At 56.5% G+C, this 16999-nt stretch overlaps 1 protein-coding gene across 2 annotated transcripts in view; it reads right to left on the bottom strand.

The window, feature by feature from the left end:
- Positions 1 to 12513, bottom strand: part of CARD10 (caspase recruitment domain family member 10) — a 28581-nt gene extending 16068 nt beyond the window's left edge. The window contains exons 1-8 of one of the 2 annotated variants that reach the window (XM_059681607.1): positions 12253 to 12513; positions 11829 to 12080; positions 10824 to 10961; positions 8889 to 9214; positions 4371 to 4574; positions 3356 to 3511; positions 2632 to 2757; positions 1347 to 1538 (exon numbers count right to left, since the gene is read on the bottom strand). In XM_059681607.1, the coding sequence (XP_059537590.1) occupies positions 1347 to 1538; positions 2632 to 2757; positions 3356 to 3511; positions 4371 to 4574; positions 8889 to 9214; positions 10824 to 10961; positions 11829 to 12080; positions 12253 to 12400 (1542 nt within the window). In that variant the 5' untranslated portion in view covers positions 12401 to 12513. The remainder of the gene's footprint in view (positions 1 to 1346; positions 1539 to 2631; positions 2758 to 3355; positions 3512 to 4370; positions 4575 to 8888; positions 9215 to 10823; positions 10962 to 11828; positions 12081 to 12252) is intronic. The other variant, XM_059681608.1, reaches the window with a different exon arrangement.
- Between the last annotated feature and the right edge of the window lie 4486 nt (positions 12514 to 16999).

Here is a 16999-nt window from a genome sequence, read left to right as displayed (position 1 = left end):
GAGCGCCTGCCCTCACGGAGCGCTCAGCCCAGAGGACACAAGCTGTAAACAAGCAGACAGATGAAGGAAATAGCCCTACACTGCCCGGAGCAGAGCGCAGGGAAGGCGCTCAGAGGCCCACCCAGCCTGGCAGCATCCGCGTGCTTCCCAGAGCAAGTGTGCTTTACACGGAGCGCTCAAGGATAAGCAGGCGCTAAACAGATAAAGTTGGGGAGGATGGCCCAGCGGTTCTCAACCTGTGGGTCGCGAGCCCTGAAAATACATCCTGCATATCAGATATTTCCATTACGATTCGTAACAGTGGCAAAATTACAGTGATGAAGTAGCAATGAAAATAATTGTATGGTTGGGGGTCACCACAACATGAGGAACTGTATGAAAGGGTCGCGGCATTAGGAAGGTTGAGAACCACTGCTCTAGGCAGACAGAACAGTATGTGCAAAGGCCCTGAGTCAGGACTGTGACACCTTCCAGGAGCCCAGACGACCAGGCTAGAGGGAGGGGAGGGCCCCCCTGAAGGGCCTCTAGGGCATAGGAAGGGCTTTGTCTTTACCTAAGAGCAAAACACCCCTGAGGGTTTTAAAAAGTGAGAAGTCACAGACTCACACTTCCTTTGTTCTGTTCCTCTGGGTATTAAACACCTGGCCTGTTGATTATCTCCAAGGAAAATCGAGATAAGAAAAGGCAGAGTTCCTGACAGACGGCCAAGATCTAGTATCTAGTTCTCAAGGGGTCTGCGGGCAGAGCTCCAGCGCTGTCAGGCTGTGTGACCTTGGGTAAGCCCCTGACCCTCTCTGGGCCCTGTGCAATGAGGGCACCGGACTAGCTGGTCTCTGAGGGGCTTTCAGGGCCCGTGTTTTGCATTCCAAGATGCTCACAGGCCCTCAGGCCACTGGGCTTCTCCAAGGGTTTGCAAAGACAGGCTTTAAACTAGTCTTGGTGCCCCAGCAGCAAGCCCAGGAGCTCAGAGACCCACATGCCTCATGCCTCTGTCCCGTTCCCTATGCACCAACCCACACCCACCCTGGCTGGGGTCCCCCACCAGACCGGCATATCCTCCCTCCTGGCCAAGAGCTCTCTCCAAGCCAGCGTGTTCTTGACCCACATGAGGGCTCCAGCCAGGACCCACACATTCCCTCCCAAAACCTGCATCTTCTCAGGCCCAGCTGAGCGTTCCCAGTGGGTCCCATGTCATCCCACCACCGCTGAAGGCTCCCATCAATCCTGCAAGCCCCACTCCCAGCTGAGGGCTCCCGCCAGTTCCCCCATGTTCCCACCCCTGGCCAAAAGCTCCTGCCAGGGCCCCAGCACGCCAACCAGGACCCTGTACTCCTCCTGCCCATCACCTTGAGGCAGGGCCCGCCCTGGGCCCGCTGCAGCTGCGCCTCCAGCAGGGCCTTGGTGCCCTCCAGGCTGGTGAGCGTGGTCAGCAGCTCGTCCCGCTCGGCCTCCAGGCTCCGCACCTGCTTGCGGTACTGGTCCTTCTCGATGAGGCTCTGCGAGTACTGCAGCTGGATGTGGTCACGGCTCTGGATGGCCTGGGAGGGCGAAGGCGCCACACTGACTCAGCTGGCTTGGCCTCTGACCACACAGACGGGGGTGGCAGCAGGAATAGCACTTCCTGTGCCTGACCCTGGGCTTAATATCAGCTCATTTAATCAGCACACTCACCCTCCAAGTGAGGCAGTCTCATTATTCTCATCTTGTCAATAAGGAAACCAAGGCAGCAGGGGCAGGGCTGGGATTCAAACCCAGGCAGAGTCCAGGCTCTGACCACTTCCCAAGAACAACTTAAAACTGTGAGACCTACTGTGTGTAGCCAGCTTAACTCACAGCACCCCCACCTAGTGGAGGAGCCTGGATTCAAACCCATCCCATTGCATCCACAGCACTTTTCCCCACGATGAAGCCCAGGGCCCCTGAAAGCTGGGCCCATGCCTGGACCTGCCACCGACCCACTGCCCCAGGGGAGCTGGAGACAGGCCCAGCGGCCAGGAGCACCCGGGCAAAGGGCAGATCGCTGAGCCCACCCAAACCACAGAACCAGAGTGTCCGGATGAAGCCTGAACCCGCCTCTTCACCGAGCCCGCCAGGGGATTCTGAGCCCCATTCTCATGCGCTGACTTCAACTCCTCTAGTGGGATTCAAACTTGGTCCGAGGACAGGACCTCCTGCCCTCCCCAGAGCGTGGGAGCCTCACACAGGCCTGGGGGCCAGAGGAGCTGGCCTGGGCCCTCGGCCCACCCTGTGGCCTCAGACGGAGAGGGCCCTGGTGCCCAGGGCTTGGGAGCCAGAACTTTAGAGAATTTCTTCATCAGCAAATATTTGCAAGCACCTCCCCTGCGTAGGTCTTGTTTTTGACTTGGAGAGAGAATAGAAATTCAGAAGTAAAGAGCGCCAGGACCAACTCCCTAACTGTCCCAGGAGCTCAGGTGAGCAGGTGTGCTCAGGGGCAAGGCTGGCATACCTGGAGTGCTCCAGGCCCCACGCCTGTGTCCTCCTGGCCTACATGGCCCTCCTAACCAATCAGTGCCCCGTGGGAGTCTCTTTTCCACAATTCTAGTCCCGTCCACGTCTCCTCGTCTGCCCACCCACCAGGCTACGACCTCAGGCCCAGCAGGTGGGGCTCACCTGGTCCCGCTCCTTCTCGATCTCCTCCAGCTGGGCCAGGACGGTGGCCATGCGGTGCTTGTACAGGTCGCAGTCCTTCTGCAGCGTGCGGTGCTTCAGCCGCAGGTCCTCCATCTCCTGCAGGTACTGCGGGCGAGCGGGTGGGGCGGCACAGGGTGGAACATGCCAGGGTCAGACCACAAGGTTGGTGACCCAGGAAAGCCAACCAGCAGGTGCCCAACAGGTCCAGAGAGAGAGGCCTGAGCCCATAAAACACGCGCCCATCCAATCTCCCCAGCTGGGCCTGACTTCACCTCCCTGGCCTCAGCTGCCTCATCTGTAAAATGGGACCACCAGTAATGATGACTCCCTCCCAACCAGCCTGGGCCTCCCTCTGAACTGCAACCTGCTCCCTGGCCCTGCTCTGCTTCTCCACATCCCTCATCACCTCCCCTACGTGAAGTGGTTGACTCAGCTGCGTGTATGGCAGACGGTGTGTCTCCCCTGCTAGGATTTACCCTCCACAGGGACAGAGACATTGGTTTTGTTCCCTGATGTATCGCAATAAATACTTGAGGACGAATGAATGCACCGTTCCTAGCACAGTGCCTGGCACACCTGCAGGGAAGGTCGGCGCAAGTGAACTGGTGATGCCCACCACCCTCTCCTCCCCGGGAGCCTCCCCAGCTGTGTAAGAAGGAAGGTGGGGGCAGGGCAGGGTGGGGATGGTACGCGGGGACCGTACCTTGTCCCGGAGCTCCTCGGCCCACTGCAGCTCCCCCTGCACCGTGTGCAGCTTCTGGCACAGCTCCTGTCTGCTGTCCTGCGCCTCCCTCCAGTCATGCTCCAGGATGTCCAAGAGGATGCGCTCTGAGCCTGGGGCCCCCGGCCGGCTTGCCTCCTGGGGGTCAGAGTTCAGGGCTGCCTCAGCCTCTGGCCCAGGGCCCACCTTGAGTGTCAGGGGAAGGGGGACCCGCAGCCCTCAGCCCTCAGCCCCACTCCACTAGCTCTGCCATCTGGGCCCAGGGCCTTGACCTCTCTGGACCCCGGTTTCCCAAATGTAGAGTGGGCGTGGCCCACCAGCCCTGCCCACCCTCCAGGGAACATCTGGGGTGCAGATGAGCTAAGGGTGTGAGGCATGCTTGAACGAGTTCAGCCAGGATCATGTTCCGAAACAAAAACTAGGCACGCTCTCTCCTGCTCGGGCCCCCACCAGCCGCCCAGGGCAGCAGACAGGCGGCCATTTCCCAGGCCTATTCCGGCCCCTCTCACAAGGGGTCCTCGTAGGGGCTGAGCCTGTCCCCAGCAGGTAGACCATGGGTCCAAGATCCACCCCCAAACCCACACCCCAGCCAGGCACCCCCAACCCTAGGAAGTACACCAGAACCCTGGCTCCCACTCCCCACTTCCTGTGTGGAGCAATGGCCGGGTGGCCAGCCCACACTGCCACTGACCTGCCCCAGGACCCCCAGCAAGCCCTGGGCCACCCAGACCCCAGGAGTCTCAACCTTCCAGACTCTTCTACAAATAATAAAAGCTGGGGCGCTTTCCCCCTAAAAATGCTCACACACAAAATCAGGTGCACAGTAGCAAAGGATCCAGGGACCTACCTCATGGGGCCACCCACAGACCATGGACTAAAGGCCGGAGAGAGCAGAACGCTCAGCCAAGACAAGAGGCCAGCCAGGGTCCATCCGATCTCACCCCAGGTGTAGGCTCCTCCTTCTCTGGCCCCTCCCCCCCAGTGGCCACCTCCGAACCTGCTGCCGCCCCTCCTGCAGCTCCTGCAGCGACGCTGTCAGCCGCTGATTCTCTGCACGCAGCTCAGAGACCAGGTCCACGCTGTCCGGCTCCTTCTCCTTCTCCTTCTCCTTCTCCTCTGCCCCGGGGGGTGGCCCCCTGGTCCTGCGGAGCAGCGCACACTCCTCCTCCAGCCGGCTCACCTTCAGCTTCAGCTGATCCACCTGGGTAGCAACACATGGGTCAGCCCAGGGAGGGATGCAGCCCAGGGAAGGACCCCAGGGAGGCCCCTGGGGAGAAGGCCTGCTCCTCATTCCTGGGTGCCTCCCAGATCCCCAGAGGGGCCTGAGCAGGCGCCCTCCTGGACTTGTCTATGAAGGAAGTGCCGGCTGGGCAAACACGAGGCGGAAGGAAGGGGGCGGCAGGGCCAAGCCGCCCTCCCAGGGGCCTCTGCTTCAAGGACTTTTGGCCACGTTGCTTCATCAGCCCCACGGTTCCGACACGGAGAACAGGCCAGAGAGCCCAGTACCAGCTGACGGAGGAGGAGGAGGGCTACACCCAGAACAGGGGGACCAGGGTCTGGGCCCAGCTCCGCCTCGAACTCAGTGTGGCCTTTGGCAAGTCCTGGGCTCTCTTTGTGCCTCGGTTTCCTCATCTCCCAGGGAAGAGGAGGAAGAGGATGGTTTTGAGGGTTCCCAGGCCCCCCTCTAGAAGACTGTGCTGTTAGTTCATCCTCCACAGGAACTCCAAGCCTGGGGTCCGCGTTTCAGTTGTACCACTTTGCCCTCTTGTCATCCTGAGCAAGTCACTGACCTCCTCTGGGCCTCAGTTTCTTTATAGGTAAAATGGGCCCGTTCACTGCCCCTGCTCCGTGCATGCGCTGCCTCCCAAAGTCATTGCAAGAAGCAAACAAGACAGAAGGTGGGCAGAGATCTTTAAGCAGTGAGAGGCTGGCTGCAGAGCTGCCAGGGGTGTGACAGTGGCTGTCTTCACAGCTTTAAAAAAAAATCCCAACCTGCCACCACACGGTGGGTGCAGCCGGAGCTGGCCGGGGTGGTGGCTGGACGGCCGTGAGGTGGCCGGCAGGCTGAGAGCAGATATGCACGATCGGTTTGCTGGATCATAACCGCACTCAGCCAGAGGTATTTTCCAAATTCATGTGGGGTCCGAGGTTGCTGAATAGTGACAAGAGGAGCAGCAGGTGGCAGGCCACAAAACGAAGTCACTGTTGAAAGAAGGCACAATGACCTCTGGTGCTACACTCCGGCGTGCCAATGTCTGGTGCCCTCGGAATGCCCTGGCCTGTCTCGGAAAATGAATGGCAGCCTCACACTTCCCAGAGCCGAGCATGGCCACACACACACACGCACACACACGCACACACACACACACGGGTCTGAGGCTGGGCCAGGAGTTTCTCCTCCTCCGCAAAAGGCTCAGGAAGAAATTCGTGATTCTCACATTCCTTTCCCTCACAAAACATGCTTTGTAAACCGTCGGAGAGAGACAGCTGGTTACAAGGGCAAGCGTGGTCACACCCTCTCCAGCAAACCGCAGCCACACACCACGGCCGCCCGCCTGACCCTTGGCCAGCACACTCCCGCGATGAGCTCAGGGGGCAGAGCACCTGGGAGTCTCTGCTGAATGCCAGGAAATGCGGGTGCATTTAATCCTGGGGTACAAACTCACTTAGCACAAAATTACAGTGTTGGTTCCTTAAGATTATGTTGCTTGGAAATCGCCGCTCATTAAATTTGCACCTTACAAAGCACAGTATTAAGTCACAGCCGCCACACACCTGCCCGTGGGGAAAGGAGGCCCAGGCTGCCAAGACAGGAACCATCAGCTGTTCTACTCATTTCCATCTGCAACGCCTTTGCTCATTTTTGTGGCCGAAGAAAGCCCCCAAAATTTAGGCAAAATTTACAGTAGCTACATTTAAAGAGAAACTTATCCATTTGTTGAATTTCACCCCTTACCCTCTACCCCAGCGGTTCTCAACCTGTGGGTCGCGACCCCTTTGGTGGTCGAACGACCCTTTCACAGGGGTCGCCTGAGACCATCCTGCATATCAGATATTTACATTACGATTCATAACAGTAGCAACATGACAGTTATGAAGGAGCAACGAAAATAATTTTATGGTTGGGTCACAACATGAGGAACTGTATTTAAAGGGACAGAAGGTTGAGAACCACTGCTCTACCCCCTAAACTGGGAAAAAGCAGCCATTCTTCCCCTAGTGTCAGATTCTCTTACCCCTAGGTGGTCACACTATGCACACCTATAGCTAATCTGCAGATACAGAGGCACCTCCAATGCCTCTTCTTTTTTTTTTTTAATCCTCACCTGATTTTAAGAGAAAGAGAGAGAGAGAGAGAGAGAGAGAGAAACATCAATGTGAGAGAAAAACATCAAACCCTCAACCTAGGTATGTGCCCTGACCGAGAATCAAACCAGCAACCTTTTGGTGCACGAATGATGCTCCAGGCCATTCCAGCCTCGGCCACTCCCAACTCCCTGGGCCAGTGGCCCTCACACTGTCCTCTCTGGGCAGCAGAACCCTTCTTCCAAGAACACTCATAGCAGGTCTCATGCCCATTTCAGAAAAGCAGGCATGATGACGATGGGGAACCCAGCTCTCCCCACCTGCCACCCGCCCCACCCCACCCTAGCAGTGCCAAGAGCAAGCTCAGAAATTCTCAGTCGTGGGACCCTGGGGAAGTGCTCTAACCAATCCTGCTGGGTCTCAGTTTCCTCATCCAGAAATGGGGACAGTAATAGTGCCGCCACCCTTGTCCCAATAGAGTTGTTGGAAAATTCAAGGGGTCGGTGCATGGCAAGCAGTGAGGACCGTGCCTGGGCATAGGAGGTGCTGTTTCACTATGTCGTCCTTCTCCGTGACCTCCCGCCTCCAGCATGGTGAGGAAACGGAGGCACAGAGAGGAAAGCCTTGCCCAGGCCACCCTTCGCTCAATCTGCAGCCAGTCTTGGGCCTCAGACAGCCCTACCTCATGCCAAACACCAAGCAGGCAGAGAACCGCCTCCTGGTCACCCCACTCCAAGCATCTGCCTCCCACGCCCCCCATCGGGCCTGGCAGTCTAGGCCCTTCAGCCTGTGGCCTCAACGCCCCCAATCAGGACTCGTTTCCCCAAACCCCAACATGCTGGTGTGCACAGCCACAGGCTCCCGCACTCCAGTGCACCCACACGACAGCCTCCAACAGGCACCTGTCACGCCTGCAATGCCGCAGCCTCCGCTGAGGCTCATGGGTCTTCCAACCCCACGGTCAGAATCCCCCCAGGCAGCCTCGCACAGTATTGCGGGAGAGAGCCTACTGTGTGCCGCTGGCACTGTTAAATCCTTTAAACAGCCCTGGCCCGTGTTGCTCGATGGTTAGAGCATCCACTCACACACTGCAGGGTCTCAGGTTAGATTCCCAGGCAGGGGCACAGGCCTGGGTTGCAGGTTGGATCCCCAGCCCCGGTGGGGGAGCATGTGAGAGGCAAACAATCGATGTGTCTCTCTCACATGGATGTTTCTGTTTTTCTCTCTCTCTTTCCTTCTCTCTCTCCCTTCCCTCCCTCCCTTCCACTCTCTCTGGGAAAAGAAAAAAATCAATGGAAAAAATATCCTCAGGTGAGGATTAAAAATAAAATCCTTGAAACAATCCCCTGGGCAGTAAAATTCCAATTTCATCCCCATGCTGAGTGCCCATAGGAAACCAAGAAGTGAGACTCGGTTTCTCCACCTGTAAGAGGCGGGGCCTCGTTCATTGCTGGAGGGCCCGGTGCGACTTCACCTGGACAAGATCGGGCAGGACAGCATCAGGGGGAAAGCCGGCACTGGTGCCGGGCAGACCTGGTTCGAAGCCAGGTGCCATTCCCAGCTGTGTGATGAGCAAGCCCCTTTACAACCTAAGCCCAGCGTCTGATTTTCAGAATGAGAACCCAGTGCAGGGAACCTCCGTGGGAACATGTGACGTGATACATGTAACCGGCATGGCACACAGAAGCACATAATAATAACAACAGAAACGACAATGGCTAATGACAATGCAGGGTCTGAGCACTAACGCTGTGCAGGCACTGTACATATCTGAAACTGATGCACCCTTGTAACCCAAGTTTTCTCCACCTCGGCACTTGCTAACATTTTGGGTTAAATAATTCTTGGTTTGGGGGCTGGCCTGTGCTCTGCAGGATGTTTATCAGCAACACTAGCCTCTACCCACTAGAGGCCAATAGAACACACCTCGCTGTAACGACCAAAAATGTTTCCTGACATGGCTATTGTTTCTGGGGGGGCAAAACTGTCCCCAGTTGAGAACCACAGCCATAACTCAATGAAATAAGTGCCACCAACAACCCCATATTACAGATGGGAAAACTGAGGCACAGGGTAGTGAAAGGCCTTGCCCACAGTCCAATAGCTGGCAGATGGTGGCTCTGGGACACGAGCTGGCTACCACATTACCATCCTTTTTTATAGAGGTCGCCCCTGCCCCACGGTGCCCTGTCCATCTCCCAGGGCCTACCGCCAGCTGCAAGTCCCGGCTGCGCAGGACGGCCGAGTTCTTCTCCTCGCTGAGCTGTGCCAGGCGCATGGCGATCATGTAGTTTTCATCCTTGAGCCGCAGCAGCTCCAGGCTGCCCACCTCCCAGTCCTCCCGCAGCCGCTGGCAGCGCTCCTGAGCCTGCTGCTGCTCCCGCAGCCGCTGCTCCAGTCCTGCCCGCTCCTCCTCCAGCAGCCGGCCGCGAGCCTGCAGTTGCTGCTCCCGCTGCAGCTGGCTCTTTCGAGCCTCCCGCAGCCGCCGCACCTCGGTCATCAGGAACTGGGTCAGGCCCTCAGGGCCCTCCTCATCTGCGAGACACAGTGGGGAGAAAAGCCAAGTCAGGCAAATAAAACCCACAGGGACAGCAAGCTGCACAGAAACACCCACACCACAAAAACACTAGAAGAAAACTCTGGAATATGCAGGGTGTCTCAAAAAATGCATACCCACTTATTTAATAGCTGATAGCTCAATTTTGAAAATGAAATGTATTTTAATAAACACTGCCTTTATAATTATTCAAAGTGTGTATATATATTTTTGGGGGAACACCCTATGTTTTTATAATTTAGGGGCAAGGAAGGCCTTCCTAAATAAGGCACAAAAATCAGAAGCTATAAAAGAAAAGATAGATAAATCCATATACAAATATTAAACTTTCAGAATGATGAAAGATGTAACAAACAAAGTTAAAAAAACAAGCAACAGAGCAAAAGAAAAATACAAGAATTCAGAACCACAATATATAAAGAGCTTTTACATGTCAATAAAAAAAAGGCAAACAAATAAAAATAAGGGTAAAAACTATCAGTAGGTAAATCCCAAAACAAAAGTGGCTAATAAATAGGCCCTACCTCACCATTATTATAATAATAATTATAGCCACTAACATTTAACTTTATTCTTTGGGCTAGATACATATGTTAATTTATTTAATCTTCATGACAACACTTAATATAGGTACTATTATTATATCTACCCTAAAGACAGAGAAACCGAGGCACAGAAAGGTCATGTCCATTGCCCAAGGTTTACTAACTTGTAAGCTATGAATGATATCTCTCAATGAAGGACAAACTTAAAAACATTATTTTTGACATATCAAACTGGCAAAAATGTTTTTACATCCCCAGGATGCATGAGGGTACAGCAACATGGAGACCCATACACCGCTGGTGAGATGTATGCTGATTTCACATTTAAAATACACATGCTCATTGAGAAACTTTACTTCTCAGAAGCTCTCCTCCTGAGATATATACATTTGCACCAAGATGCGTACAGAAGGATGTTCCCAGCATCGTTTGTAATATTGCGAAACTGGAAACAACCTAGATGTCCATCAACAGGGGACCAGTTAAGTGACTTGTGGCAAGCAGCACTAATGAACACCATGCAGTCATTTAAAACAAGTGTAACAGATGTGGGGAAAATCAGTTGTTCTGAGAAACAGTGAAATACAGAGCAGCACATGTAGGATGATCCCATGTATGTGTGTGTGTGTGTGTGTGTGTGTGTGTACGTGGCACATGTATAAATGCAAAGAAAAGGGAGACTCGACGAAGGGCTACCAGCAGAGCAGAGCTGAAGAAAGAAGTAAAGGTCTTTCCTTTTCATTCTAAAGTCACCTGGACTGTTTGAACTTTTTGCATAAGAAACCGTACACCCATGTATGTCTGACACATACAAGCCTGCAATCAATTTTAGGGGCCTTGTTCGGAACTCTGACTAACTGGATTAGAATCCCAGCCCACACTCAGCCTGCTCCGGGGCCTCGGGCAGCCCTCTCCGGTCTCTCTGTGCCTCCGTCTCCCTATCTGTTCAACAGGGATCATGGCGGTGCCTCCCTGACAGGGACAAGGCACGCGACCTCTGCCCGGGGGTGGGAGCTGCGGCGCCCACGGCGGACCCACTCACCCAGGATCATGGAGCAGCGCTGGGCCGGCTCCTGGCCGGTGAGCAGCGTGAAGTGCTCGGGGTAGTAGAACTCCAGGGCTTCCAGGAAGGCCTCGTAGCCCCTCTTGCCACGGCAGCGCAGGATGTCCATGAGGCGCCCTGGGAAGTGCAGGCGGGTGCCCAGGGTTCAAGGGGAGGCCTCCCCCAGTGCCTAGCCAGTCCCCCCCAGTGTTCCAGGGCCCACATTCCCCACATTTTTAAGACACTGATACACACAGGGGCCTGTCTCAACTCATCATGGGGAGAGCCCGTCGGCCACAGCCAGGAGAGCCAGGAGCCCCCCCCCCCCCAGCACCTGAGCTTCACACACACACACACACACACACACTCACACACACAGGCCCAGCAAATGCTGCCTGCCTTTTCAATGGCACACCCACCAAAGCCCCCTCTATCGCCAAAAGCGAAGTAAAATAGCTCTCCCATGGGCCAATTCCTGCAAGTCCAGTAGACCCTCAGCCCTTTGCCAGCCCTGGTTCCAGGACCCGCGCTGTGGGAGGGCACCCTCGCTAAGCAGAGATGGGTCCTGAGCACCTGGAGGAAAGTGAGTCTCCAAGAGTGTGTGGCTCGGGGAGGGCACAGAGAACTGAGGAAACAAGGGCGCAGGAAGATGCCAAGGGCACCGGCTGTGACCCGGAGGTGCCTGGCCGCCCTAACGACCACATCCAACTCCCCCCCACCCACCGCCACCACCACCGCCAGCACCCCTCTAATGTGGCCCGGGACGTGGGAGGAAACCCCAAGGCAGACAAAACCCAGACGCCGCTGTGGGCGCCCCGGACCGCTTGTTCCTGCCAGCGGTCGGGGAGGTGGCGGGATGGTGGGCACACCGGCCATCCCCCCTGCGGCCCAGAGGCAGAGCTGTTGGCCTCTGGCTCCGGGCTCCGCGCTCGGGGCCCGACCCCGACCCCGACCCCGACCCCGACCCCGACCCCGACCCCGACCCGGGCCCCGACCCCGGCTCACCCGTGCGGTTGACGCGGCACGGGAAGCGGTAGGTGCTCAGCACCTCCTCCTCGTCCTGCTCGTCGATGACCCGGCACTGGCGCAGGTACGGCGTGAGCTTGGCCGGGTTGAGGGCGCGCGTCAGCCGGTGCCGGACGCCCTCGATCCGTTCCCATAGGGCGTCCTCCTCCGCCTCGGACCCCGAACCGGCCCCAGCCTCCTCCTCCGCCTCCCCCGCCTCGGCGCCGCCCGGCATGGTCGCGTCCTCGGGGTCTGCGGGCCAGAGGAGCCGGACATCAGCGGGGCGCCCCGGGCGGGGGAGGGGGGCGCCAGCGATCTCATCCCAGGGCGTCGCCCGCCGGCCCCAGCGCCCCACCGCCCCAGCGCCCCCTGCCCCCGGCGCCCCGTCCGCCCCGCTGTGCGCGGCCCCCGCGGCCCGACTCACCCCGCGCCCCGCAGCCGCCTCGGGCGCCGGGTTCTGCGCTCGGGCGGCGGCTCCGCCGGCGCAAAGGCGCGGTGTCCCCGGCGCCCCCGGCGCTCCCGGCTCCGTCCCCGTCCACGCCGCCGCCGGGGCTGCCCGGGCCTCCCCTCATCGCCGCCCGGGCGGCCGCGAGTCCAGCTGGCCCCCCGCGCGCCCTGCCTCCCCGCCGTCCGGCCGCGCCTCCCCCAGCTTCCTGTTTCCCGCGGCTCCCGGCCGGCGGCTCCCGGGGTCCGCGCGGCCCGCCCACACCTGCCCGGCCTCCCGGGGCGGGGCGGACACGCAGGTCACACCCTCCCGCACGCCGCTCCCGACACACCTTCCCGGCTGGGCCCCCACGCGCACAGCCACCACCCCACTACACTACACACACAATCACACGCACACTCACACACTCACACTCACACACTCACTCACACTCGCACACACAATCACACTCACACACACACACAAAATCACACACACACTCACACACACGTGCACGCACACACACTCACACACACAATCACACTCACACACACTCACATTCACACATACACACACTCACACTCACACCCTCTCACACACGATCCCCCCTCCACACCCCCTGCCAGAGGCTCCTGCTCGCACCTGGCAGGGACCTCGCACGGAGGCGCACAGGTCACTCCGGCACAGCCCCAGGGCACATGGTGACACACCCAGAGCTCCCACAGCACAGAGGTCCTACACAACCTGCACATCAATCACCCACCGTGTGCATTTGCCACACGCCCGTCACAATCCCATGTGCTTCTTCCTTTCCCAGGAAATGAAGTGTGCACCAGGGGTCCCAGGCTTCAGAGAGCTCCCAGGGGTCTCTCCCTGCGGGGCACCTCTAGGGCCCTGCTCAGCTGTGGGGCCCTGCATTGGGTCCTGGTTCGGGCTGGCCCGCTGACCTTCTGACCTGAACAAGTGCTTGCCCTCCTGGGGCTCAGTGTCCCCAAATGGGCTGCCAGCTCTAGTACCTTCTCTCAAGCTTCAGGGCAGCCCCTGGCTGCGCAGCAAAGGACAGAGGTCACTGCCACCTTCTCAGGGAAGGGAGTCTGAACTCTCAGAACTCTGCTAACTCCCCGCCTACACAAACTCTCATTAGAGCCCGCGCTGGTTTGGCTCAATGGATAGAGTATCAGCCTGTGGACTGAGGGGTCACAGGTTCGATTCTGGTCAAAGGCACCTACCTCGGTCGCCCTGGTTAGGTGCGCGCAGGAGGCAACCAATTGATGTGTCTCTCTCATTTCGATGTTTCTCTCCGTGTCTCTCGCCCTCCTTCCCACTCTCTCCAAAAAAATCAATGGGAAATATCCCCAGGTGAGGGTTTTTTTAAATCTCATTAGAGAACATAGGACCAGGGACCCCACATTTCCCAAAGAATGTTCCTCCAGATGCTGGACCCAGAAATGCTTGGGAGTGGGGTGTGTCAAAGTAAGTTGTTGTGTTTTTTTAAAAATATATATATTTTTATTGACCTCAGAGAGGAAGGGAGAGAGAGAAACATCAATGATGATAGAGAATCATGGATCGGCTGCCTCCTGCACGCCCCCCACTGGGGATCGAGCTCACAACCCGGGCATGTGCCCTTGACCAGAATTGAACCCGGGACCCTTCAGTCCGCACGCCAACGCTCTATCCACCGAGCCAAACCGGCTTTTTTTTTTTTTAATATATTTTATTGATTTTTTACAGAGAGGAAGGGAGAGAGATAGTTAGAAACATCGATGAGAGAGAAACATCGATCAGCTGCCTCCTGCACATCTCCTACTGGGGATGTGCCCGCAACCCAGGTACATGCCCTTGACCAGAATCGAACCTGGGACCTTTCAGTCCGCAGGCCGATGCTCTATCCACTGAGCCAAACCGGTTTCAGCCAAACCGGCTTTTTAAAATGCTGCATCCACCCTAGCTGGTTGGGCTGGATGGATATAGAGTGTCGGCCTGTGGACTGAAGGGTCCTGGGTTTGATTCTGGTCAAGGACACATGCCTGGGTTGCGGGCTCAATCCCCAGTGGGGGGCATGCAGGAGGCAGCCGATCCATGATTCTCTCTCATCACTGATATTTCTACCTCTCTTTCCCTCTCCCTTCCTCTCTGAAATCAATTTTAAAAAATATGTTTTGTTAAATGCTGCATCGAGACTCCTCCCTCCTTCTTGGGAAACTCGTGGTCACTTCATGAGAAAGTCTATACCCATATCGGCTGGTACGGCAGATACCATCTCTCTCAGCACTGGAAACTGCCGTGGCGCCTGCTGACAGCGAGGTCAGAGGGGGCAGAGCTGGTTCAGGAAAGCGCTGTGAGCTCCCCAACTCCTTCCACACCATCAGAACTAAATGACGTGTGCAAGCGTATTCATTATCCATAAAAATAAAGTTTTCAACCAATAAAGGTCCTGAAAAGCTCTGCGGTAAAGATTGTGGTTTGACTTTATAGATCCTGGTGTGGGCTCCCAAATTTAATTACCCACAGCAGTTTGTGGGTACATTTTGTTTGTTTTTGTTTGGGGGAATCACCTGTTTACAACCAGGGGCAATGCTTTGCAAGCACTTAAGTCTAATGCAAATTCCTCAGCTCTCAGAGGAGGAAGCAGAGGCCCCACAGGGCAAGATTCACACTGTGAGGCCACCGTGGGAGGCTGGGAGGCGGCCTAAGCCTCGCCCCAGCCCCTCTTTCTCCTCTCCCAAGCTCTGTGCTCAGACACACACCAGGCCTCCCTCCCAACACACCCCTGCCTCCCTGTGGCCCGTGTCCTCAGCCTCTTGTACTCCTCCCACCCCAGCCCTACTCATTGTGAATATTTTTAACTTGGCGGGGGAACCGGGTGGGAGCCTTGGAGAATGAGACTGTGGTTAATTATTTTCTCATCAAGAAGCCGAAGCAGGGCCCGGAGAGAAGGCACGGAAACCACGGGGCCTGAGGATAAGTGGACGGAGCAGTGAGGGGACTTGGAGACCTAGCAGGGGGTGGCTAGGTGCCCCTGGGTGCCCAACACTACTGAAGAAGCTGCAGCTCCTGCAGGCACCACACTGACATGTTCACATGCACAGTTACACACACACACACACACACACACACACACAGACACTCCCCCACAGTGGGCATCGAGCCACGCGGGAGGCAGCTGGGAATGTACCCGCTTCCCCACAAAGCAGAGCCTCCTCATCCGCATCCGGTCCCTGGGCACCTGCAGCACCGAGGGTGGAAATGCGCAATTAAGCATCACCTCCATTATTGTCCTCTTGTGGATTCTGCTCCAGCCACGCCAGGAAGCAGGGACTGTGGCAGGGAGACAAGGGGTCTAGACTCCTACCAGAGGCCCTGGGTCCTATCCCAGACTCACTACCAGGAGTGCTGTTCTTGGGAGCCTCAATTTCCTTCTGCAACGTCAAGCGCTGGCTAATCCCAGCCACACCTGGAGAGAGAAATGGCCAGCGGTTCTCAACCTGTGGGTCGTGACCCCATTGGCGGTCAAACGACCCTTTCACAGGGGTCGCCTAAGACCATCCTGCATATCAGATATTTACATGACGATTCATAACAGTGGCAACATGACAGTGATGAAGTAGCAACGAAAATAATTTTATGGTTGGGTCACAACATGAGGAACTGTATTTAAAGGGCCAGAAGGTTGAGAACCACTGGCTGGAAGCAGAGAAAGTGCCCTAGGGACGTACATTTGACCTTCGTTATATCGCTTTGGACAAATGCCTTCCCCTCAATTTCTACATCTGTAAAATGGGCATAATAGTCCCCCTATGCAGGGACTGCCTCTGAGCTGCAGCTCCTCCATCTGTGAAATGGGTACAGGGACCTCAGTCTTCTTCCTACTTCATAGCAAAGCATGTCCCCAGGTCTCAAACCAGTCCACGTCCCACCACCTCTCACCCAGCTGGTTCGAGCCACTGACCACCCACCCACCCACGCACAGGGCTCTGGTTTCAGTCCACTCTGCAGCCAGAGGGATCCCTTTAAAAACAGAACAGTTTTGCCTGGCTGGTGTAGCTCAGTGGTTGAGCGCTGAGCTATGAACCAGGAGGTCATGGTTCCATTCCAGTTCAGGGCACATACCCAGGTTGCTGGCTCCGTCCCCAATGTGGGGTGTGCAGGAGGCAGCCAATTGGTGAATCTCTCATCATTGAGGTTTCTATCTCTCTCCCTCTCTGAAATCAATAAAAATATATCTAAAATTAAAAAAGAACAGTTTTCTCTCCTGCTTAAAACCCTCCAAAAGCTCCCCACCAAATTGGAACAAAATGCAAATGCCAGCTGCCCCAGCCCTCTCCTCCTACTGCCCCCCTCACTCACCGGCCTCATTCTGATCTGAGAACTGATCAGCTTTTCCACCTCAGGGCCTTTGTCCCTCCATTCCTGACGGGCAGGGCTCCTTCTAGCTCTTCAGGTCTCACGTGAAATGTCACCTCCCTTGGTCAGGGGCACCCACACAGGCAGAGCACCCCTGCACGCTCCCAACCCCTCGGTGCCATTTCCTCCGCAGCGCTTGTCTCCAGCAGACACCTCACTTTCTTTACCTCCCCCTCGCTGCTTCCACTCCAAGCACAGAAACGTCCTTGGTCCGCAGGTGTGGGCGGGAATGTTCCGAGAAGAGTGAGGATGAGAAATGGAGGAGGACAAAAGAGGAAGCCAGAGAAGGGACAGAGCAGAAGGCCATGCAGGTCATTGTCAAGGCTCCGGTTTCCCTTTA

Source organism: Myotis daubentonii, chromosome 2, assembly GCF_963259705.1.
Source record: "Myotis daubentonii chromosome 2, mMyoDau2.1, whole genome shotgun sequence".
NCBI classification, from domain to species: Eukaryota; Metazoa; Chordata; class Mammalia; order Chiroptera; family Vespertilionidae; genus Myotis; species Myotis daubentonii.
The sequence above is the reverse complement of the archived record's forward strand: the minus strand, read 5'-3'. Positions and strand labels throughout refer to the sequence as shown.